Below are 25,552 nucleotides of genomic sequence, written 5' to 3' on the forward strand. Positions count from 1 at the left end.
GCATGATAGTAGCGTAGTTTGAAGTCAAGATCTGGCTTATTCCCAGTGGTATGTAAACATTTGTTGCACAAAAAAAGCAGACGTTTGTTAGAAAAGCTGGTTTAGAAATAACGCATCCATATTATTCAAATCCACAAGCAGCATAATTCACAAAGGCATGCAGGAGAGCTGATGAGAAAGGGACCCTCCAGCTGTGCTGATGGAACCCGGGGCTCAGCCTCCCTCCATCCTTCCCCCTTCCCCTTCCTCAGGTCTTTCTATTTCTGTTAACATTCACTGCACAGCCTCTTGCTGTTTATTTCTGTCTGTTCCAAAATAAAAATAACATTTTTTCTAGTGAATGACTAACTCAGCATAAGTAATGGCATATTCTTGGTATGGAAATGTATTTTTTCAGTAATAAATAAAAAGGCAGTTTGAAACTGCTATTACCAAGGCTACATGCTCTGACTTGGGATTGTTCACAGAAATCAGTGCTCAGAGATTCTAAGTGCATCCCTTGTTCCTCCAGGTGTCTCGCTAACCAGAGCCGAGGAGTAAGAAAGACCAACCCCGAGAAGGGCCATCCTGCTCTCCAAGGCTATTAGATTGAAGACCTTAAGAGAAGGAAGGCTCTTTGTTTTAGGCAAAATGGAACAAAAGGAGATAAAATAAACTACATTATTTTCATGATTTCAATGAAAGAAAGTTCTTGGAAAAGTCACTATACTCCAAACTGCTGCCGTGGCCTTAGATTACTAACATCACCTTTTCAGGGTGATGATAATGGTGTTATTACCAAGGTGTATATGAGTTATACACTACCTTGTAATTGGCAAGATTTTTTTTTTTTTTTAAAGAAGAGGTATCCGGTGTCTTCTCACCAGGCATTCATATATGATGGCATAGGGTGCACTAGGGTCAACTTCTGGAGGTGGATCCTATGCCTTTCAGGCCTCCATGCTACTCAGCACTGTACACTCAGGTGTTTAGGGAGTAGGTTAGAAGTCTGACTGTCTGGGATATTACCTGGCTCCCTTACATTTGAGCTGTGTGACCTTGGCTGGTCGCTGACTTCTGAAAGGTCAAGTTTCCTCATCTGGAACATTATAAAGGTAATGCCTATGGCACAGGGTTGTTGCTACTTTCAGAGAGCTACTCGATGTACAGTGTTTAACATACACACACTCAATAAACACTAGCTGTTCTATTGTGGTTGTTGGGAGCAGGGTGACGATGGGGATGAAGACAGCATCCCTCCACCGCAGGCCTGACCACAGGCTGGGGATGTCCTAAGCCCCCTGGAGGGCACTCCGCACACAGAGCATCTTTGCACCTACCCTGGAGCTCAGCCTCAGGTAGGACATTAGTCTCAGAGCCTACCTCCCCATCTTTCCCTTCACTCTCAACCACCCTGCTCCCTGAAGCTCCAATCTGAAACCAGGACAGCCTTGAAGAGAAGAAGGCCTGTTGGACAAAGGAGGAGCAGTTCTTCCTTGTCTTTCTCATGCAAACAATGTCATAAAACCTGGTTGATTCAAGAGCACACCACTGTAATGATTTTACCTAAAGCTAGTAACAGGCAAGTCAGCCAGCAGGTGCCCGGATACGCTTTTCTCTGCGACCTCGTGTGGTACCCTTTGCGTGGGAATTTGAGATGGGGTGAACTGGGCCCGGCAGAGCACGGCGTTCCTTTCTCAATGTGCTGAAGAAACAGCTTAGGAGGAGGCAGTTATGATAAAATAAGGAGGCATGCACACAGCAGCATAAATCACTTTACAACAGGGCAGGAAAGTCCTTCAACCTCCTTTCAGAGCTCTTGTATATATAATTTTCCTTTTCAGTAGAGAAGCACGACCAGTTTCCGCCCTTCTTGGCAGAGTTGAGAATGCCAGAAGCTGGCGAACTTCCAAGACAGTTTCATTTCCCACAAATAGAACTAACCCTCATGGATGTGAAAATTCTTTCAAGTCACTCCAGGTAGGGATCATATCATGCCCACCCCTTGACTTTCCATGCTGTTCATGGGGTTCTCAAGGCAAGAATACTGAAGTGGTTTGCCATTTCCTCCCCCAGTGGACCATGTTTTATCAGAACTCTCCACCATGACCCATTCATCTTTGGATGGCATGGCTCATAGTTTCATTGAGTTAGACAAGGCTGTGGTCCATGTGATCAGATTGATTACTTTTCTGTGATTATGGTTTTCATTCTGTCTGTCCTCTGAGGGATAAGGATAAGAGGTTTATGGAAGTTTCCTGATGGGAGAGACTGACTCTGTGGGAAACTGGGTTTTGTTCTGATGGGCGGGGCCATGCTCAGTAAATCTTTAATCCAATTTTCTGTTGATGGGCGGGGCTGTGTTCCCTCCCTATTGTTTGACCTGAGACCAAACTATGGTGGACTTGATGAAAGAGGAGAGTGAAAAAGTTGGCTTAAAGCTCAACATTCAGAAAACTAAGATCATGGCATCCAGTTCCATCACTTCATGGCAAATAGATGGGGAAACAGTGGAAACAGTGACATACTTTATTTTGGGGGGCTCCAAAATCACTGCAGATGGTGGCTGTAGCCATGAAATTAAAAGACGCTTGCTCCTTAGAAGGAAAGTTATGACCAACCTAGATAGCATATTAAAAAGCAGAGACATCACTTTGCCAACAAAGGTCCATCTAGTCAAAGCTATGGTTTTTCCAGTAGTCACGTAGGATGTGAGAGTTGGACTATAAAGAAAGCTGAGCCCTGAAGAACTGATGCTTTTGAACTGTGGTGTTGCAGAAGACTCTTGAGAGTCCCTTGGACTGCAAGGAGATCCAACCAGTCCATCCTAAAGGAAATCAGTCCTGAATATTCATTGGAAGGACTGATGCTGAAGCTGAAACTCCAATACTTTGGCTACCTGATGTGAAGAACTGACTCATTTGAAAAAACCCTGATGCTGGGAAAGATTGAAGGCAGGAGGAGAAGGGGACAACGGAGGATGAGATGGCTGGATGGCATCACTGACTCGATGGACATGAGTTTGAGCAGGTTTCAGGAGTCGGTGATAAACAGGAAAGCCTGGTATGCTGCAGCCAATGGAGTTGCAAAGAGTCAGACACAACTGAGTGACTGAACTGAACCCCTTGATTCCTTAGTAAGCACTGGGCTGCAGAAGGCTTTTAAGTAGAGCTGCAAAGGGTCCAGGGACATGTATGAATTGCACCCTCCTTTACAGAAGAAAGCCCAGCTCTTTCCCGCTCACAGATATGCTCTGACTTACAGCTACTTACTAGAAAAATGAATATCATTTGATTGAAAACAATGATGATAATAACTAGATACCACATAGGCAATGAATGAAGCTGGGGAAATTCCTTGGTTACAGTCAGAAAGCATGTTCCCACCATGTCTGTTCCCTGGGATTTATTGGTTACTGATCAAAATGATAAACTGCAAGCCAATAAGTTCCTGTGCTCCAATTCTGACATTTGTTCTAGAATTATTTACTTTGGAATTTTTTTTCCATGCCCCTCCACAAGGCTGGTAAGTAACAAGGCTTTCATCTGCTCCCTCCATGCTTTATTTGAGAAATGAGGCTCCTACCCTGACTTTGCTGATGGGGTGTCGGAAGCACTTATTGTCCCCCGTCTCGCTGAGCGTGATGGCATAGAACTGTCCCTTGTTGAGGTAGGTCATTGGGCCTTCCCCTTGCTTCTGACGGAGAGATTTGGTGGCTTCCAGGGTGTACTGAAACGTGCCACTATGAACAGAAAGCAAACAGTGGTCAGATTCACTCAGACATTTCTGCCTTTGGGATCAATCTCACATCAATAACATTTTGTATGAACATTAACCAACGTTTACTCCATTTCACAGACAAAACACAGCATATGGCAAAAGAGATGAGACTATACCAAAGGTCACTGTTAGTACAATGCACATAACATTTCTATTAGTGGCCCATAAACCAGATGGTTAAGAAAGGGAGAAAGTCCACGGCATGCCCATCCCACTGAGCCAGGCAGGGCCAGGGGAGCCTTTGTTAGGTTTTAGCTGGCACTTTGCAATGCCTGAACTTAGACAGGACTTGCTTCTGTCATTCTAGCAATAAGCCAAAGGCATGAGTGCTTTTGTTCAATTGATCCATATACTTAACCTTCTTTTGTCTAACTGAGGTGTTGCACATAGCTACATCCCACTTTAAAACACCTCAGAACATAAAAATCTAGAACTCAACACTCATTATTGAAATCTCTAGGGAATCTAGTTTCATAACAGGGATTATTTTTTGATTTGGGGGTCTTGTTTTCTAAGCCTGCAGAAGAACTCATGACAGGGTTACTACTCTAAAGCAGGAGCTTGCAAACAATGGTCCCTGGGCCAGAGCCAGTTGGCTGGCAGTTTTTGTAAATAAAGTTTTACTGGCCCACAGCTACACTCATCTATTTTTATCTTCTCATGGCCGCTTTTGCACTGCCACAGCTGGGCTGAGTAGTTATGACAGAGACTGTGTAATTCGCTAAAACTAAAATACTTAATATCTAGCCTATTACAAAAAAAAAAAAAAGTCTGCAGATCCCTGCTCTTAATAATTTCTCTAATATTTGACAAATATAATTTAATTTGTAAAATGAAAACACTAATTTTTCCCAAGTTTGAAAAACATGGCCATTGTTTAAAATGAGCAACGAATATGAACCACCATCTTTTTTTATTTAAGATGCTCATTCAGAATATTTATTTCTGCTACCCTGCAGGATGGCACAGATGATGATCCAACTGCAAATGCTTTGTCTGTTTTCTGGATCATCAGAAACTCTTCACTGTGTCTATCTATGTTTTTAGCCCTTTAAATTTCACAGTCTGTGAAAGACTGGGTACAAAAAGATTCAAAGTTTGCTTCCTAAAATGATATACCTATAAGATTATGGAGGACTCTTGCTTTCTATGTTGAATATTTCTGCAGTGTTTCTTATCTTTTAGCTTATATAATGAGAAAGAAATCTGAAGGGCAAAATAATATTTCTCTTATATGATAAAAAATCTTAGGTTAAAGCTGATAAACAAAGCAAATTCCAGAATATGCATCTTAGAATAAGGTGGGAAATAAATCATTCAAGATAGAATCGATTCCACTGTCATTTTGCCTGGAAAAAGCAATTTCGAGATAACCACTGAATCAGAAAATTTGAAACCTGGACAGGATATTAGGAATTACCTAGATCAGAGCTTGCAACTTGTCTAGGGCACAGACTGCTTGAAAAACATGAAGAAAGCTGTGAACTTTCTCCCCAGATAAAAGCACATATGAACACAAATGATTTGTAATATAATTTCAGGGGATTCACGTCCCCCAGGCTGATCCACAGCACAAGATAAGAACCACCTTCTTCATTTCACAGCTGAGAAGAGGCTGAGAAACTCGCTCACTCCAGGGGACAATGACAGCAGCAGAAAGCGAAAACAGGGCACGAAAATCGTGGGTCAACGCTCTTTTTAATGGCCCAATAGCTGGTTGCATGGTTATCCGGACGGATAGCATGTAAATTATCCATGCATTTCCAAATTTCAGAAGTTGATTCGAAACTTTCTTCTCTGCATTTTCCCTACCCTTCGCCACCACTGCACAGCCAAATTCTGTCTGGAACAATCTGGAGAGGATGACTGGGGAGCCTGAGGTTGGAACAAGACCCTGAAGGAGCAGAAGGACTTTAAGAGAAAACAGACAGAAGAAAAGAGGGTCATACACGTACAAATAAAGGGGCAAGAAACACAGTGGGAGAGGAGGTTTACAATGCATGGAGGGCTCTAACCACCTTCATAAGGAATGTGTGTTTTATTCTATCTGAAATGGTGAAATCACTGGTAAGATTTGCAAATGGGAGAGATTCATTCATTCATGTCCTCCTCTCCTGTCTTCAGGCACCTCTGGAGGATGGCTACATCATTACACATAACAAGAAATGAAAGCGGGACTTCCCTGGTGGTCCAGTGGTTAAGAGTCTGCCTGCCAGTGCAGAAGACATGGGCTCTTTCCCTGGTCCAAGAAGATCCCACATGCCGTAGGGCAAGTAAGCCTGTGCGCTGCAACTACTGAAGCCCCTGCACCTAGAACCTGTGTTTCACAACAAGAGAAGACCCCACAATGAGAAGTCCAGGTACCACAACTAGAGAGTAGTCCCTGCTCACAACTAGAGAAAGACTGCACGCAGCAAGGAAGACCTAGCACAGCCAAAAAATATAATTAATTAACTAATTAATTAATTTTTAAAAAGAAGGAATAAAAGTGGAAGAAAATGTGAAAGACATCAAGAAGGAAGGGGAAAAGGGGAGAAAGAAACAGAGTTCCGTTATGCACATGTTGTGTTGGAGGCCCAAGTGTCAGATTCAGAGGAACACTTAAGGGATATCTAGCCAACAAAAGGACAAAGAAAGAGTACAGGCCTCAGAAAGCTGATCCAGACTGGGAATAATAATTTAGAAGTCACTGTGCAGAGAAGAAGATTTTATTGCAAAGCTGCAGAAGTATAACTTGAAGATACATTTAAACAGTTATCGGTGCATCAGTGTCTAGGGGCATCTCCTGTAAACCTACCTTGATGTCTGATCGTACATGTACTCCTCAGCTCCGACCGAAGCACTCCGGAATTTCTGCAAAATATAAAAAGTCATCAAAATTAAAACAAACAGGTGAGTCATTATGCTCCCTCCCACCAAAGTGGCAAAGGTATCCATTGTCTTATCCTCGTTTTAGAAAGGAAAATTACACATTTTTTTGGTATTGTGTTTTCAACTACAGTGAAAATAGTTACCATTTGTGTGCAGAACTGGCATAGTACTTGCACATTAAGAATTATATTCAACATAAAATGTATTTGTGCTTTTATTCACATGTTCACAGGTGCTCCTAAGGTGTTTCCAGGTACTGGAAACTGTTTCCTCAAATCTTTAAACATCTCTTCTATTTTCTCATCTCCAGCACTATTCCAAGAGTCTCGAATTCTGAGTTAATGGAACACTGAATACAGGGAGGCCACACAGCATATCATAAGCCCCACTGAGAGTGTTAGGAGCATAGTTTCTGGAGCAAGACTGTCTAGAGCCGAGTTCTAGTTCTTTTACCTGCTGCCTGTTGTAGACTGGGGCAAGTGCTGTATTTTCTTCAGCTGTAAAATGCATAGTTAAAGAGATGAGAAGAATTAACTGCATTATTAGCCGTGAACTACTAAGAACAGTTCCTGGAATGTGGCGAGCTCTATCTACGTGTATTAAATTCTGTTCTATAGTGACCACTTGATCATATTCAGTGCCCTTCTCTAAGATCTTCATATTCGCAACATTGTTAAGAGTGAGTCTGGAGAGGAAACTCTGAGTCATATTACACATGAGGAGGTTTGGGTTCACAGACATCCAGTTGTTCTATATTTAGTGCAAGTAGGATGCATTTTTACTACATTTTAGACCCTTTTCAAGTAGATGCACAAAAGCGCTAACTCTTGATCTTAAAGTGAATATAACAGAACACTGATGAAAAAGCACTTGGTGGATCACATACACCTGGACCTTCCACTGTGGCGTTTTTTCCAGTCTCTCTAAGAAACAACCATCTTGCTTCTCCTTTCTCTGCTATAAATGTCCATTCTTTGAAAAGTAATTCAAAGATTTCCTTCTCAGGAAAGCATTTGTTGTTGTTGTTCGGTTGCTAAGTTGTGTCCAACACTTTCCAAACCCCATGATCTGCAGCCTGCAAGGCTTCTCTATTCTTCACTATCCCCGGGAGTTTGCTCCTACTCATGTCCATTGAGTCAGTGATGCCATCCACTCATCTCATCCTCTGTCATCCCCAGGGAAGGGTTACTCCCAGCTATTTTCCAGCAACCATCTCTAACCACTATCACTAGGATGGTGGTTTATTTTCCAACCACCATCTCTAGACCGCAGTGTACCCTTACATCACAGTTTATATGTACATCAGATATAGCTAAATAATTCCATGTCTTTAATCAGTCACCAATTTTAAGTCTTCTTAATTTTTAAATCTTATTAACGTATTTATTCATCTACTCCTTCAACAAATATTTGCTGAGCATCTACTTTGTATCAGACACCATGCTAGGTGCTACGGTTACCACAGTAAACAAGAAAAGATGCAGGCCCTGCTCTCATGAAGCTTCTGGTCTAGAATATTAGCCAAATAATCATTCATTTAAAAATTTGTAAACCATGTGCAAGCACTCTGAGGAACAGCCACAGAGTTCAAGGACAGCACATCACAACTGAGAAAGTAAAATCAGTCCCACTGACAATCAGCCCTGACAGTTCTAACAGGATGTACTGTGTCCAGTGGCACAACAGAGAAGACCGACAGAAGCCCAGAAGACAGCAACACAGCTACACAAGCGAGCAACGCTCGCTCCTCCTGTGGGACTGACGCTTTCCTAGCAAAGATATCCTCAGCCTCGCTTTGTTCATCACCTCGTCTGAGCAATGACGACCGAGACACCCAGTTTCTAGACCGCCCCCAACATCTCGATATACACAATCCAGAGCTGGTTGTCACTTCATGCCCCCTTCTTAGACTCATCCAACACAAGCCCAAACACTCTCAAGAGATCCTCCCAGCTCTCTCTTATGAGCTGCCCTAAGGATCCCCTGCAGAAACAGACTAAATAAACACAACTTCGACTACAAACATGGTCGTGGTAGTCTTTGGCTGGTGGACTTAGATACAAAGGAAACTGATTTTACTAGAAACTGAAAGGGGAGGACAAGCAGGTCTTCCCTAAGAACCTCAGACAGGAGGAAGGGTGTGGAAGTTAGTAAAGAATATTCTAGAATAACAGTGTCCAACAGAACTTTATGCAAAGATGGAAATGTCCTATATCTTCACTGTCTAATACAGTAGCCATTAGCCACATGTGTCTACTGAGCACTTAGAATGGAGATAATGGGACTGAGGAATTAAATTTTAAATTTTATCCAATTGTAATAGCACACGTGGCTAGTGACTACAGTACCTACCGCACAGCACAGATCTGAAACATGGAGCAACATTCACAGGGGTCTTGAGGCAAGAGGAGCATATTAGATTCACAGAACTGAATGAAGCTGAGCAGAGGGCACCAGGGGAAAAGATGTACAAGATGAGGTGGGAAAGGCAGAGGAGAAACAGAATATACAAGGACCTGAAAACCAGTTACAGATTTAGATCTTGATCCTAGAAACAATGGGATTTCAATAAGAGGGTGTCATGATCAGATTATAATTTTGAAAAGACCATCCTAGGTACAGTGTACAAAAGTGGACTGTTTTACAGACCAGAGATAATGATATCTTGAGTCAGTAAGGTGGAAGCAGAATGGAGACAAAGGAAGTATTTCAGAGAGATTTAAGAAAGTGAAGTCAGGGTCTTTCCCTGGTGGTCCAGTGGCTAAGACTATGCACTCCCAATGCAGGGGGTGTGAGTTTAATCCCCTGGTCAGGGAACTAGATCCCACATGCTGCAACTAAGAGTTCAGATGCTGCACCTGGAAGACCCTGCTAGATGCAACTAAAAAGGGTCCACGTGCAACTAACACCCGGCACAGCCAAATAAGTGTATTAAAATAAATATTAAAAAAAAGAAAAAGAAGTTGACAGAACTGATAATGACTTAAACCAGGATGATAAGAGAACGAAGTATGCAGAAAAAAAATTCCTAGTTTCTTCAGAAACCAGAAAGATGGTGGTGTCACTCCACTAGGGTGGAGAACAATTTGTAAACCAGGTTTTGTATAGGTGGACAGTCAAACAGGGGGTTCCCTGGTGGCTCAGATGGTAAAGAATCCACTTGCAATGCGGGAAACCTGGGTTCGATCCCTAGGCTGGGAAGATCCCCTGGAGAAGGAAACGGCTACCCACTCCAGTATTCTGGCCTGGAGAATTCCATGGACAGAGGAGCCTGGTAGGCTCCATAGCCTGGTAGGCTCCATAGGGTCGCAAAGAGTTGGACACGACTGAGAGGCTTTCACATTTACTTTTCAAAGTCAAACAGGCAGTTGGGCACAAAGGTATAGGGTGTAGAGAGAACTGGGCTAGAGAAAAAAATGTGCAAAGTATTCAGGGCATAAATGGTAACTGAGCTATGGATATAAAGACAAGAACTTCTTCAAGAGGCAAGAGTATTAAAGTATCAAATGGTGCTGCCAAGTAAGAGCTTTAACAGAAAGGGGATTTCCAGATCCATTCTATGCAAGAGTTGGATAGAGGGCTCCTAGGAGCCTGAATAATGGGACATCCAATTCTCATCAACTTTGACCACAAATAGAGAAAACAAAGGGCTTCCCAGGTGGCAGTAATAGTAAACAACCCACCTGCTAATAGGGGAGATGTAAGAGACACAGATTCAAGCCCTGGGTTGGGAAGATCCCCCAGAGGAGGGCATGGCCACCAGTTCCAGTATTCTTGCCTAGAGAATCCCATGGACAGAGGAGCCAGGCGGGTTACAGTCCATAGGGTTGCAAAGAGTTGGACACAACTGAAGTGACTTAGCACAGCACAGCACATACAGAGAAACCTAAGTCTTCCCAAAGTATAAAATCTGTATTCTAAGGATTTTCCAAAATTTTTCTTGGCTCAAGAACAAAACAATAAATGATAGAAGTTTTAGTGGTACTACATGCACTATTTCGAGTATTTGAAGTAAAAAAATAATAAAATTGGTTGCACTAATCAAAAGCAAAGTCATGATCCATTTTAGTAACTGAATCAACATTTTCAAGGTTTTATTCTTTACGTTAGGGGAGGAAATGAACTATCATTTAAAAATCAATCACATTGGACAGCGTTTAGACCCAGGGTAACTTTCCATATCAGTCTACAGATGAATAGGACATCAATGGACATAATCATCATAAGTCTGTTGGGTATGACAAATAATAATTCTTTGATTTCATTCCAGGATTCTCTGCAAACTACATTAATTTGACAATTAACATACCAGGGGCTAAATAATGAAATACATGGTAGAGATATCTCATCTTCCCTATAAATATTGGGTTGGCCAAAAAGTTCATTAGGTTTTTCCAGAAGATACTATATTTATATACATGTATATAATATAACATATATATATTTCCATATTTATATATTTTCAGATGTTATGGGAAAATCTGAATATATATTATATATATCAATTATATACATTGATATAATTATCAATTATTATTGCTATTACATGAAATGTTTAATATGTTATACGAAATATATATTTTCATATTTTATATTTTCAGATATTATGGGAAAACTTGAATAAACTTTTTGGCCAACCCAGTGGTTCTCATTCCTGAGCAAATTGGAGGACTAAATGGGAAAATCGACTTCTCAGACTCTTCCAATTAGTTGAGACCATGTGACTAGTTCTAGCCAATGAAACAGGGGGAATAGCACCACTTTCAGATCAAAGTATTTACAAGTCGTGTGCCATCTCCATGGTCTTTCTTCCCCAACCAGGGTGACTCTGAAGTCACATACAGAGACGGTAATCTCACAAGATGGAGAGAGCCTGGATTCCTGATCAGAAGACGGGTCTATACACTTGCATCAGATTATCAGCAAGAACTAAACTTTTACTGTATCATATCACTGAGATCTGGAGTTTCTTCATTCCTACAGCTAGTTAGACATCTGTTAACTGACATACAAAATTGTAGAATAGAATAAGCCAATTCTTTCTTCTAATTTGATTTTTATAATGACAATACACATGATTTTTCTATAAAAACTCTTTCTTCCCTCTCTCAAGTTTTACATGTTTCCTAGAAACCTGATGGGGCTTCCCTTGTGGCTCAGCTGGTAGAGAATTGCCTGCAATGCAGGAGACCTGGGTTCGACCCCTGGGTTGGGAAGATCCCCTGGAGAAGGCAAAGCCTACCGACTCCAGTATTCTGGCCTGGAGAATTCCATGGACGATACAGTCCATGGGGTTGCAATGAGTCAGATTGAGTGACTTTCACTTTCACTTCAGAAACCTGATAGGTGTTACTACTACCCTGATTTATATTTATCAACTCGACTCTTTGCTTTTTAGCTGTGTGACATTTTGGCACATTTGTAAGCTCTCTGGATCTGTTTTTTTATCTGTAAACTGGGAAAAAATAATACCTTCCTTGCAGAATTGTGGTATAGTAAATATTAAATAAAATGTGCAAGCCACAGTGCCTAGCACACAGTAGTACTCAATAAACAGCAACTATTGTTATGTCTCTTCACAGACTATATAGTTACCTTCTAGAGCACAGAAACCAAGGCACACCCCCTTCTCTCTACTCCCACATTTAGCAAAATGCCTAACACCCAGTATAAACAAATATTTACCAAATGTTGCTACCAAGAGGATACAGAATAAAATATAAATTAAATTAGCTAAATAAATTCATTAAAGAACTTTTTAATGCTACTGGCTTGAATTGAACCAAACTGCTCCCTTCCTTGGTATCAGTACACACACACACACACACACACACACACACATACATATACAGAGAGGAGAAGTCATCTGTGATAGCAAATGAAACTTGCTAATTCAACAACTAGTAGGGATTTTATTAGTTTGCCTAAAGGAAGTACTAGGTTTTTCAGACATATTTTCCTTAGTGAAATTTACTAGGTGAAATCACTCTGAAATCACCTAATCTTATAACCTGTTGACAATGCCATGGCTGAAGATCACGATAGATCATTTCAATTAATTTACATCACATTGAAATACCTTATGCAATGTAAACAGTGGTTCCCAAGACTAGGAGAGCACCTAAACTAAATTCAATGGAAATAATTTTCACATTTAGTTTCTGGTAAATTGTTTTCTCATTCACTTCAAAATAAAACACCGAATACAACAGCTTCCTTTCATAAGCCTCTTTATCTACAAAACAAGCACAACTGATAACACATCCCCCAAATAGGGTGACAGTTCCGTTGACATTGGACCACATCCATGGACTCTTCTGTGACTAATGGGATATTTCTGCACTGTGTGAGAAAAACGTTAGTAGCAACCCTTTAGTGAAAAAGTATGCACCTCACATTCCTTTGTGGAGTGATTTGCTTTTCCCTACAGAAGCACGCCTGACTGCTTGAGGGCAAATCAAACATTCAATAATACCAAAACCCTACAAGATCCCTTGCTCAGTTTGAAAAAAAAGAGAAGAGGAAGGAGCAGGGGGACTTCCCTGGTGGTCCAGTGGTTAAGAATCCACCTGCCAATGCAGGGGACACAGGTTCAATCCCTGGTCTGGAAAGATCCCACAAACCTCGGAGCAACTAAGCCCACGCACTACAACTTCTAAGCCTGCGTGCTGCACTGCTGAAGCCTGTGCGCCTATAGCCTGTGTTCCGCAGCAAGAGAAGATGCTTTTCAATGAGAAGCCCATGCACTCCAACCAGGAAGTAGCCCCTGTTCACTTCAGGAATAACAGAAAAAAAAAAGGAGCGGGGAGAAGAAGAAGAAGCTTGTTGACGATTTTAAGCCACACAGGAAGCTAAAGAAACAAACCTGAAGATAACATTGTCACTGCGAGGATATTGAACGCTTGATGTAAACCTACCAGAACCCCCACAATATGGAACCCTGATGAGCACAGCGAATTTATCCTGTCTCGCTCTGCTCTTTCCTCAAGTTCAGAGAAAAGAGCAGGCATTCAGGAATGACGAGTCAGGAAAGGAAGGGCTGCCAGTGCGACTTGTCTACTGTGAGCCCCTACCAACGCTGAAGGGAGCTGGTCCCTTTTGTCCCGCTTATTGTCACATGAAAGATGAGAAACAGCTAATGACATGCAGAACACTCACATTAAAAAACAGACACATCTGGGTAAGGCACTATGTTCCTGAGAACCAGAAGGCCCCACGTTGTCTCTGAATATAGAGGTAATGGTCAAGGATGTTGTCCCTGGAGACCAACAGCTGGTGGCAAGTCCCATCTCTGCCACTTACTGTGGTTTGTTCACAGCTGCCCTTATGCATCTCATTTGGAAAATAGAGATGACAATAATAGTATCTACCTCATGGGAGTTTTGGGAGGATTAAATGAATCCATATTACATAGAATGATGCCCAGCAAAGTAAGTACTCATCAAATGCTTATTATTTTAAGATATTATTATTCAAGGCTACCATTTCAGCCTCACGTGGCTGAAGTTTGTCCTATTGGCAACTAAATGGGCAGTAGGCTGCAAGGATTTGGTATGCTGCCACCACACTCCTCTTTAAGAAAGAAAAAACCACAAGTTTTCTCCTTCTGCCATTGTCTTTAACTGGCCCAAGTGCACTGCAGAATGAGATGTTAGTGACCACTGACTCAAATGCAGAGTCACTGCTCTGAAATGTGGAAGAAGCTGACACAAACTAAAAAAAGAAAAAAAGCATGACACATGCCAAGTCAAAAATTGGAGTGGTGATTCACAATTATATTAGCAATTGATGTTCTACAAAGATCTCAAGGCAATTAAATGAAGAGAATACTGCTTTCAACAAGTGGTTCTGGAACACTGGATGTCAACATAGAAAAAAATGGGACAACACTTCTCTAGTATCCCATATGAAAATTATCTCATAATAGATCATAAACCCACATGCAAGAGGTAAAAACTATTAAATGTTTAGGGAAAAAAAACAAAACAAAATATTTGTAACATTAGGTTAGGCCAAGATTTCTTAAACAATACATCAAAAGCATAAACTCTAAGAGAAAAATGTTGATCAATTGGACTTTATCACTATTAAATATTGTTGCTGTTAAATATAGCTAAATAAAGCCCAATAGCCCAATTTAAAAATTGGGCGAATTATTTGAAACAGACATTTCACAAAAGGAGTTATAGGAGTGGTCAAATAAACACACAGAATAATATTCAACATCACCAGACATCAGAGAAATGCAGGTTTAAACCATAATGAGACAACATCACATATACACTAAAGTAAAGCTAAAAAGATTGGTGGTATCAAACTTGGGCAAGGATGTGGAAAAGGGGCATCCTCATGCAATGCTGATAAGAATGAAAATATTACAGCTACCTTGAAACACTGTACAACAGTGTTTCACATACATTTACCACATGACCCATATAAAGCTACACATACATTTACCAGATGATCCACCAAGTCCAGCCATAGTTATGTACCCAAGAGAAATGAAAACATACATCCACATTAAAACTTGAATGTCCATAGCAGCATTATTTATAATAGCCAAAAACTAGAAGCAACAAATATCCACCAACTGGTGAATAAATTGTGATATATGCTTACCATGGAATACTACTCAGCAATTTAAGAAACAAATTATTAATACAACCAATAACATGGATGAAACTCAAAAGTACTATACTAAATGAAAGAAAACAACAATCAAGATTGCATACGCTATCATTCCATTTATATGAAATTTTAGAGAAAGTGAAACTATAGTGACCGAAGGCAGGTGAGTGTTTGCCATGACCAAGGGGGAGGGGAGGGCTTCAAGTTCAGACTTTTAGGATGAGGAAGCTGTCTGTTGAATCTGATGCTGGTTACACAATTGGATACAATTAACACAATTTTCAAACTGTGCCCTTAAAACATGTGAATTTAATACAAACGAGCAAGCAAAGATAACTTCTTTGGGCACATGAGAATACATAGAATCTATCTGTAAGGTGCAAAGTACACATACATACACATGCTTTATTGCTGATAATACCAATTCTTCCTTGAGTTTTCATCAGACAAGGTCTTTAAAGAGTTATATTGTTTTAATCTATAAACAATAAATGCTGGAGAGGGTGTGGAGAAAATGGAACCCTCTTTCACTGTTGGTGGGAATATCAAATGATACAACTACTATGGAGGAGCATATGGTTGAAGCATATGGAGATTTCTTATTAAACTAGGAATAAAACTACCCAACAATCCCACTACTGGGCATATACACTGAGGAAACCATAATGGAGAAAGACACATGTACCGCAGTGTTCACTACAGCACTATTTCCAACAGCTAAGACATGGAAGCAACCTGTGGATGACCATCAGCAGATGAATGGATAAAGAAGCTGTGGTACATATATACGATGGAATGTTACACAGCCATAAAAAGAACACATTTGAGTCAGTTTTAATGTGGTAGATAAACCTAGAGCCTATTATACAGAGTGAAGTAAGTCAGAAAGAAAAAAATAATGTATATTAACACATATATATGGAATCTAGAAAGATGGTACTGATGAGCCTATTTGCAGGGCAGGAATGGAGGTGCAGACATAGAGAAGACTTGTGGACACAGTGGGGGAAGGAGAAGGTGGGGCGAATGGAGAGCAGCATGGAAACATATACACTACCAGATGTAAAATAACCAATGGGAACCAGCTCAAACCTGGTGCTCTGTGATGACCTAGTTGGGTGGGAGGGAGGTTCAAGAGGGAAGGAACATATGTATACTGATGGCAGGTTCATGCTGCTGTGTGGCAGGAACCAACACAATATTGTAAAGCAATTATCCTTCAATTAAAAATAAATAAGTTTTTAAAGAAGAGTTGCTTTGTTCTTAAAAAATGATGAGCAGGCAACACCTTTGGCTGCCATTCGGAAGGTTGCAAACTAGAAGTCAAGGTGAAAACTTTATAAAGTAGGAAACTTCCACACAGACAGCTCTTTGTTCTTCACAAATATTTGATTTTAAGCAACCTAGATGCCCATCAGCAGACGAATGGATGAGGAAGCTGTGGTACATATACGCCATAAAATATTACTCAGCCATTAAAAAGAATTCATTTGAATCAGTTCTAATGAGATGGATGAAACTGGAGCCCATTATACAGAGCGAAGTAAGCCAGAAAGATAAAGACCATTACAGTATACTAACACATAAATATGGAATTTAGAAAGATGGTAACGATAACCCTATATGGAAAACAGAAAAAGAGACTCAGATGTATAGAACAGACTTGTGGACTCTGGGAGAAGGCGAGGGTGGGATGTTTCAAGAGAACAGCATTGAAACATGTATATTATCTAGGGTGAAGCAGATCACCAGCCCAGGTTGGGTGCATGAGACAAGTGCTCGGGCCTGGTGCACTGGGAAGACCTGGAGGGATTGGGTGGAGAGGGAGGTGGGAGGGGGAACCGGGATGGGGAATACATGTAAATCCATGGCTAATTCATTTCAATGTATGACAAAAACTACTGTAATGATGTAAAGTAATTAGCCTCCAACTAATAAAAATAAATGGAAAAAAAAAAAAATAGATGTAACTCCATGGCTGATTCATGTCAATGTATGGAAAAAAAAAAAAAAGAGAGAGAGGGAAGTGGGAGGGGGGACCGGGATGGGGAATACATGTAAATCCATGGCTAATTCATTTCAACGTATGACAAAAACCACTGCAATGTTGTAAAGTAATTAGCCTCCAACTAATAAAAATAAATGGAAACAAAAAAGACTAACAGTACAGCCAATAGAGGAATCTGTCATCCCAGAGTCAGGAAAATGGGAATACTCCCCCACACAACCAAACCAATGTTTTAATAAAATCTGTTTATAAAGAAAGAAGCAAACATGTTTAAAAAAAAAAAAAAGAAAAACCTGAACTCACAGTTGAATTCACTCATCCCACATAAAAAGCAAATAAAGGGCTTCTCTGGGGGACTCAGTGGTAAAGAATCCACCTGCCAATGCTGGAGACAGGAGTTCTATCCCCAGTCCAGGAAGATCCCATGCACCATGCAGCAGCTAAGCCCGTGGGCCACAACTATTGAGCCTGTGCTGTAGAACCCATTCGCTGCGACTACTGAAGCCGGGGTCCCCTAAAGCCCATGCTCTGCAAGAAGAGAAGCCACTGCAATGAGAAGCCAATGCACCACATCTAGAGAGGAGCCTCCACTCACCGCAACTAGAGAAAGCCAGCATGCAGCAATGAAGACCCAGTGCAGTCAAAAATGAATAAATAAATACATAAATAAATTTTTTTTAAGCAAATAGAGTAGAAAATTTAGGTGTGGGTTCTGGGTTTCGGCTTGGGCTCCTGAAGTAAGAGCTGGGGACTCACCTCCGTGTTTCCGTCTTTGAAGCCCTCGCTGTAAGTGCTGTCCGGGGTGCTCCGCTGGTCGTCCTTGAGGTAGGTGCTATGGCCAGCCATGGACGGCACGCCGTACTGACTCTGTTCAAAGATAACCACGCGTTGCTCCTCCCCTTCTCCCCGGGGATAGTGCACCGTTGGGGTCATGAAAACCGGTGTGAAATCTTCAGCCTTCACCACTGTGATTCCTGACACGGGGATGATGGCTGGGCTCTCGGGGACGTTCGTGCTGTACTGCTCCCGCTTGGAATTCTCCAGGTGGTCTTGATTTAGGGAAAGGTTCACTGGAACAGTCTTCAGGACCTGCACTCGATTTTCTCCTCCACTCAAATTACTCTGGGCTTCACTTGTGCCAAGACAGTTTCTGTGTATTGAAACCCACCCCCCAGCAACAGGATAGAATTAGAAAAATCATCATTCTGCAACTCCTAAAACTGATGCAAGCAAGAATCAGTGGATGCTAATGCATTAGGGGGAAAAAATTGATGGTGAACTTTACGATGGAATGCAATGGATCTTTCCATCACTAGAAGTAGGACAACCACCCCCATGTACCTTCTGGTAGCATGCAATTAGTCCCACCTAGAAAATGCTCAACAAAAAACAAATGTTGACTCTAAATCAAACCAAGCTTTATATCTAGCTTCCAGTTCTTAGGATATATGGGAGCTGGAAGAATAATTTAAACAACACTGAAAAGAAACAATCATACAAACCAGAATATCACACATCTTACTGACCTGGTTTCCTCAATAAGTCAGAGGCATGAAAAAAGAAAGGTGGGAGACTTGTTCTAGGTTAAGAGATTTAAAAGGCATGACAACCAAATAGGACGAGCAGATCTTGTTTGGATCCCAATCTAAAAAGCCAAAGAGGTATTTGTGAGGCAATGGGATTTTTGAAGCGATCAAATATGAACTGAAAGTTAACTGATGTTAAGAAAGTATTATTCATTCACTTAGATGTGATAATGATTTTGAGGTTATGGAATAAAAAGTCCTTGTTTATTTAGAGATCCATATCAAATGGATATGGTACTCTAAATATGTCATGTTACAGGTGAAATGACATAAAGTAAGCCAAGAACTTACTTTAAATACTACTGCAATAAATTTTTTTAAAAAAAAGAAAGAGGGAAAGAAAGAAATGGTGAAGAATAAATAGGTGTAAGAAAAAATTATCAAGTACTGAATCTGGAGGATGGAATGGGTCTTTGGGGGTTCATTATACCACCATCTTTACTTATGAATATGTTTGAAAGCTTTTAAAAGAAAAAAATTTAAATAGTCTTTTTTAAAAACACAGGGATTTGGTAGAAACCAATACAATACTGGTTTTGTGGTACTGATAAATACTGGTAAAGCAATTATCTTTCAATTCAAAATAAATTTTAAAAAATTCACAGTAATTAAAAAAATAGGGGCAGAACAATAGGTTGAAGGAGAAGATTGGGAAGAATAGTTTTCACTGTTATGCAGGCTAAACCCTTTGCAGATAAAAATAAGATAATGAGAGCCTGTCATTAAAATATTTTCACTAAACTAAGAAAAACCATGAGCTCATTGATATCCTTAGCACTGAATTACTATCAGGACTTAAGGAAGTGGTATAACTGCGCTTATGTAAGACAAGAGCTGTCAGATCTCATACCTCCTGACTGGTACAAAGAGAAAGGAAAGGATTTAGAAAATTAATTCTTACCAGGATAGGATGAACTGTTTGCATCTATACTGCAGGATTTTGAGTGAGAGCAGAAGGAAAGAGGAACTTCTTACTAAACGAGCACTGTTATAGCAAAATGATTTTTCTAACAAATCTTATCAGTAAGATTTGTGGCCATCTCTTACTTATTTATAGATTACCCTGAATGACAGAAAGAAAATGCATGTTTTGTGTGCAGCTCTGTCCCCAGTGTTTTGTCTTTTTTAAACCAGCAGGTGCTTTCTGGGGTTTATAGGCATCTTTCATCAGGAGAAATATTTGAACAAAATTGGTTCTTCCAAGAATTGAGCTCTCCTGGCTCCTCTCTGTAAAGGAAGTCAACTGGCCTCTGAACTTGCCTAACTCTCAAACAGGGCTTGGTATTTTTAGCTTTGATTTTTCAGATAAAACTTCAAAGTGAAGCTTGGGGAGAAAATGGCTCCTCATGAGCAAAGCCAACAGAAAAATACCTGAACCTCTCTGAGTCAGTCACAGTCCTAAAGAAACCACTCTAGAAAGGAATCCTTTAAAGAATAAAATCACGAGTCTATAAACATTCTGGCTCTCAGTAATAACCTGCTTTCATGGCCAAATCAATACAACGAATCTGCGTCTAAGGCACAGTGAAAATTAGATATTACGTTTAATCTGAATCCAGTGAGCAGATGATGCCAAAACCCAGACCACCCATTTATATCAGTATTTCCTAAACCTTGTTGTTAAGAACATCACATGGCATGTTAATACATGTTCCTCAAAGAAAGGAGTTCATGATAAAATCAATATTTTAAAAAAAGATGCTATTGCCAAAACAAGACCACCCTGGTGGGTCACAGCCATGAACACAGTAAAGGCCCCCAGGGGTTCCTCCAAATGTTTCATTGTAACCCAGAATCTCCCAAACTCATTTTAGGCAGTACCTTTTGGATAATATCCTGCAAGTTGAGTGTAGAAGGGTTGGTCTATGTTCAATAGCTACCAAAGCAATTATCTACTTTTTTCACATTTCTGGGTTTTGCACAAGCATGGTCTTACTGGCTTGGCCAAAATATTCTAAATTAATCAATTCTTCTACAGTCAGAGTCCATTTCAGTCCAAATTTCTTAAGTCTGTATTTCATGTAAAACACTTGGATTCTAAACAAGAAACACAGGTCAAAATATTTTGGGCATTCTTATAAACAAATAGATAAGCAAGTGAATACAGTCGTGCAAATATAGTTGAATCTTCATTACCACGAGACAAGGAAATAACAGACTCAGCACTGTCCTGTAATGTGTAACAGTGCCTCTGCAGAATAGCACTGACTTTAAAAGCTGATGCCGGAGAACTTTGAAAGTCATCCCCCAAAACGGGTGATCTGAACAAAGTTAAGAGCTATTGTGAGATACTGACTCCCTTGCAATAGAATTTAAAACTGAACCAAACATTATAACATGAGGAAAAAATGCAATGCTAGGAATGGTGCATGAAAGTATACTCTTAAAAAAAAAACTGGAGTCATGTCCTTGAGATTACTTTTCAAAGTGGTGACTTCTGTATACAAACATTTGTAATGATATCATGCCAGCCCGTGGCACCTTAATTCATGAGTACACTGCAGACCAAATGATATCCTTCCAAATTACATTTAACCAGAAGTCTACAAAGTCATAATTAGCCTACACAAGGTGATTTGTCTATACCTCACTGCCAGTTTTTTTAAGGCACTCCGTAGATATAAAAACGGCCTTTAAAATACAGTGGGCAGCTGTCAGTCTTTAAGGCTGCTCTAAAAGATACTTTACCAAAACATGGCCTATTGTATCTATTATGATACATACAGAGCACACATTTTAGATTCATTTCTCTCCTCATCTCCACCCTCTGCATGCGTTCCTAATCTTTCTGTGATTACCGGTGTAGGACTTAAACTTCTTTAACTTATTAAATACGGACTGGATGGAGGAAAAGTTATTGGACCTGAAGAGCATCAGCCTCTTTCTCCCTGTCATCACTGCTGCTAACTAGTGCCCAGGTCCCCAGAGCAGCATAGAGTCCCAGAAGATGCCCCTGGAAGAGCAAATCACACACAGACAGCCTTGACCTTCTGCTGGGGGTGTGCCCTGGAGGTGACACACAGCATAATACTGCTGACCGGCGGTCCCCACTGCTAGTCGTATGACAAGATCACAAGGTCACAAGCTGTTCCTATCAAGGGCAGGAAAGATTCTGACATCTGTTTTAGTAGGAGACTTCATTTCTTTTGGCTTCATATTTCCAAGTGGAAAACCCTTCAACAGAAAAGCATTGTGGCTTCTCCATTCCTCTGCAGGGGAAGAGATATATTTGATTGGTTGTGTTCGGGAGCTACTTTGGGAGAAGTAGTTGAACAAGGTGGTTCAGACCTTTATGGGTCCTTCTTTATATCTGGATCATCTTGGCCAAAGAAAGGGGACAGACACTCCAGTCACCTTGGCCAGGCCCTATGTGGTCTGTCCCTTCAGGGAGGCCTGAAGTCCTGCCTGGGACTGGATGAGAAGCCATATCTAAGTCAGTACTGATACGTTATAAATTGCCTGTTCAAAACCACATTCTCTAATTACTCTTCATTAGAAATAAAATTGATTTTTTTCCTTTTTAATTTCAATCTGTCTTGTTTTTCAACTGGTCCTTAATTCAAGATTGAAGGAAAAGAGTGTTACCTATGGTCTCCTAACATCTTTCCTGCCCCTGCACCCTGACAGTGTCCTCTGCCACCCATGGCTCCCTACCAGCTCCTCCCTGGACTGAGATCAGCCTGGCCTCCTTCCTCTCCCCCTTACCAAAGGTCATCTTCAAATGTCTCACTCCCTTTAAGAGTCTCATCGCAGTTACACAGCCACTGAATTAACAGAAAAGTTCACACTAGCAGTGGGCTATCTTGCCAGTATATCACCTCTGTCTCTTGGGATTTGCAACCTCTTTGGAAGACACTGATGACCCTTGGCAAATTGCAAAACCAAAAACTGCAATTTGCTCTCCCAACTGAGAAATCCAGTTTTGGTCCAGGCTCCAAAAGACAGGGAGCAGACGTCAGGCGTCTTGACTCCCACATCCTCTCAAGAACAAAAGTTATAGTTTAATACTATCATTGTCAAAAACATTAAAAAGGAGTTATCTGGAGAGTCAGACATATTCCTGTATATATTATCATACCTCTTATCCTGGTCTTCTTGGCTCTCGCTTGCCTTGCTTACAGACAGTAGCCTCTTGTCTCGAGGAACCTGAAATCATGACCAACCATTAGTCAGACTTACATAGATGCAACTGTGACCTTGTGCAGAGCTTGCCACCAGCATAAGCAAAGAAAATGAAGTGAGCATTCTCTGGAGAAAGGTGGCAGATTTGCAATGGCCAGGAGATGGTTAAAGGTGAGAAGTCTGAGTGGCAATGACAGTGGACCAGACACAAAACGGTGATGATCGATGTAAAGTCACAGCAATCGTGATTTTGCTGTGCTCTGCCAACATAGGCAGTTGTCGCTGGACCTGAGTACTTCTTGAATCCTCCCTACCTAGATGAACCCTCCCCTACATAGATGAGGGGAATCTATGCTCCGGAGCACATAGAAAGCATCCCATTAAGGAACAGAGACTGACCCTCCATTGTGATGAGGGACTCCAGGCTGACATGTAGAGCCCATGATAGTGGGCTGCACCGTTCAGTGGCGAGGCAACATCTAATACCTGGGCCACCTTTACCCACCCTCCCTACGTAGCTCACCGCTTGCCTCCCACCCTTCTTCTTCTAACGCACTTTTATTATGGACTTCACAACTACAATGCCAACACATTACCTGAAAGATTATTGAAAAAGCGCTACTTGAGAGAAGGGACACCCCTTCCAGCTGTGTTTCTGACCATCATCTAATCACCCGACAGCACTAAGGATCGCTTATCTATCTCTACCGCAGTTCTCAAATACATGAATAGTGGGTTTAGATTTGTTTGGCTGGTTGCATGTTTTGGATTTTTTTGTTTTTCAATTTTGTTTTTTCCCTAAATCTCCAGATCTTCCTTCCAGCCACACACCTTTGCACTGAAAACGCATCCTGCACTATTTTGACATAAAAGAGGGTTTATGAGAAGTCTCTCTTTTCTGAACTCCTCCTGCAATCCTCATGGATGGCTTCCACTCACCCAAATGTGTCTGCAAGCCCAGCCAGCTGGGCGAGGGAGGCGACACAGCAGGGTGGCTAAGAGTCCAGACCTCGACCTGATCGTTTGGGTTCAAATCTCAGCTCTACCACGAACTAACTCTGCCTCAGTTTCCTCAGCTGTAAAAAAAGGAATCGTGGTAGTTCCATACCTCACAGGGTGTTTAGTAAAATTAGAAGAGACAATTTTTTAAAAGCACTTAGCGTGGAAATTTATAAGCATTTGTTAAATAAAAATAAAGTAAATCAGTTTTAAGCCCTTCATGCAGATGTCAATGTTGAGGGTCTACAGAGTAGCAGCATTACTACATGTTAAACAAGAAAATGAAATGAATAAAACAAAACTCCTATCATCTCCTGAAGATGACAGATAATCACAAAATTTTAATACCAAGCACATCCATGTTCATAGCAGCATTATTCACAATAGCCAAAAGGTGGAAATGACTCAAATGTCCATCTAACAGATGAACGACTAACAAAATGTATTTTATATATATATATATATGTGTGTGTGTGTGTGTGTATATATACACACACACACACAATGAAATATTATTCAGTCTTAAAGATGAAATTCTGATACGTGCTGTAATATGAATGAGTCTTAAAGACATCACACTAAATCCCATGTGACTCAGATCCATCCACTTCCCTGTGCAGGCCTGCCCCCTGGCTCAGCCCCCCACCTCTTTTGCCTGGGCTACTGCATCCGCTTAGCTGGTCTCTCCTCTCCTGCACTTAGTCCCTGCAAATCCATTCTGGCTCCATTAAGAAGAACCAGAGTGGTCTTTCAGTCTGACCCCACCGTGCCTGCAGATTTGCTCCCATCTGGGCCACCCAGAACCATGCTGCTTACTTTTGGCTTCCCAAAGACTGTCCTTCTTAGAGAAGCTGAGATCTCTGAACTCAGGCCCCTTCTTGGAGTCTAGACTCACCACCATACATCCCTACCTAAACATCCTACAGTAAGCACTTCAAGCTCAACATACAATTATCCTTTTCCGCAAAGCCCTTCTTCTGTACTCCGCCTTGGTTAATCTGAGAATCAACTGAGCTATTGTGATCCTAGTTATAGGATTCTCTCATCAAATCTCTCTCTCTCACACACACACACACACACACACACACAAACAGAATCAGTTGCCAACTTTTATTCCAACAAATACTCAACGATCTCTTGAACATACTGCTTTGTTTCTGCGTTGCATGACTGACTAAATAGAGTGGCTGATTTAGGAAGAGCCTCACAAATGCTGACCCAGGGAACAGTTACCATTAGATCTTACTTTAGGGTTTCATTCTTTTTTGTCTGGACAATCGCAACAACCTGTTCACTGGATTCTCTGCTCATAATCCATCTCCCTGCTGCTGCTGTGGCTGCAACATGTGTAAATCATTTCTCCAATCTAGCAGGCCAATGTTCAAAATCCTTCAGTAATAGAGAAAATGATGTCAAAGAATAATAGAGAAATTACAGGAAATTTCATTTTCTTTAAGCTTCTATCCATTTTCTTTAATGTATATAAACAGAAAACAAAAGGCTTTATTTTTAAATTAAAAATAGAAAGATTTCTTTCAAAAATTTCTACAGCTTATGAATATTTATTAAATCATTTATT

General features: G+C 40.8%; 1 protein-coding gene across 3 annotated transcripts in view; it reads right to left on the minus strand.

The window, feature by feature from the left end:
* GRHL2 (grainyhead like transcription factor 2) overlaps positions 1 to 25,552 on the minus strand; it is a 169,980-nt gene that overhangs the window by 91,927 nt on the left and 52,501 nt on the right. For all 3 annotated transcript variants that reach the window (XM_020874442.2, XM_020874441.2, XM_020874443.2), the window contains exons 3-6: positions 22,931 to 22,998; positions 18,023 to 18,416; positions 6,557 to 6,612; positions 3,565 to 3,721 (exon numbers count right to left, since the gene is read on the minus strand). In XM_020874442.2, coding sequence (XP_020730101.1) covers positions 3,565 to 3,721; positions 6,557 to 6,612; positions 18,023 to 18,416; positions 22,931 to 22,998 — 675 coding nt within the window. The remainder of the gene's footprint in view (positions 1 to 3,564; positions 3,722 to 6,556; positions 6,613 to 18,022; positions 18,417 to 22,930; positions 22,999 to 25,552) is intronic.

The sequence above is a fragment of the Odocoileus virginianus genome, chromosome 15 (assembly GCF_023699985.2).
Source record: "Odocoileus virginianus isolate 20LAN1187 ecotype Illinois chromosome 15, Ovbor_1.2, whole genome shotgun sequence".
Taxonomy (NCBI): Eukaryota; Metazoa; Chordata; class Mammalia; order Artiodactyla; family Cervidae; genus Odocoileus; species Odocoileus virginianus.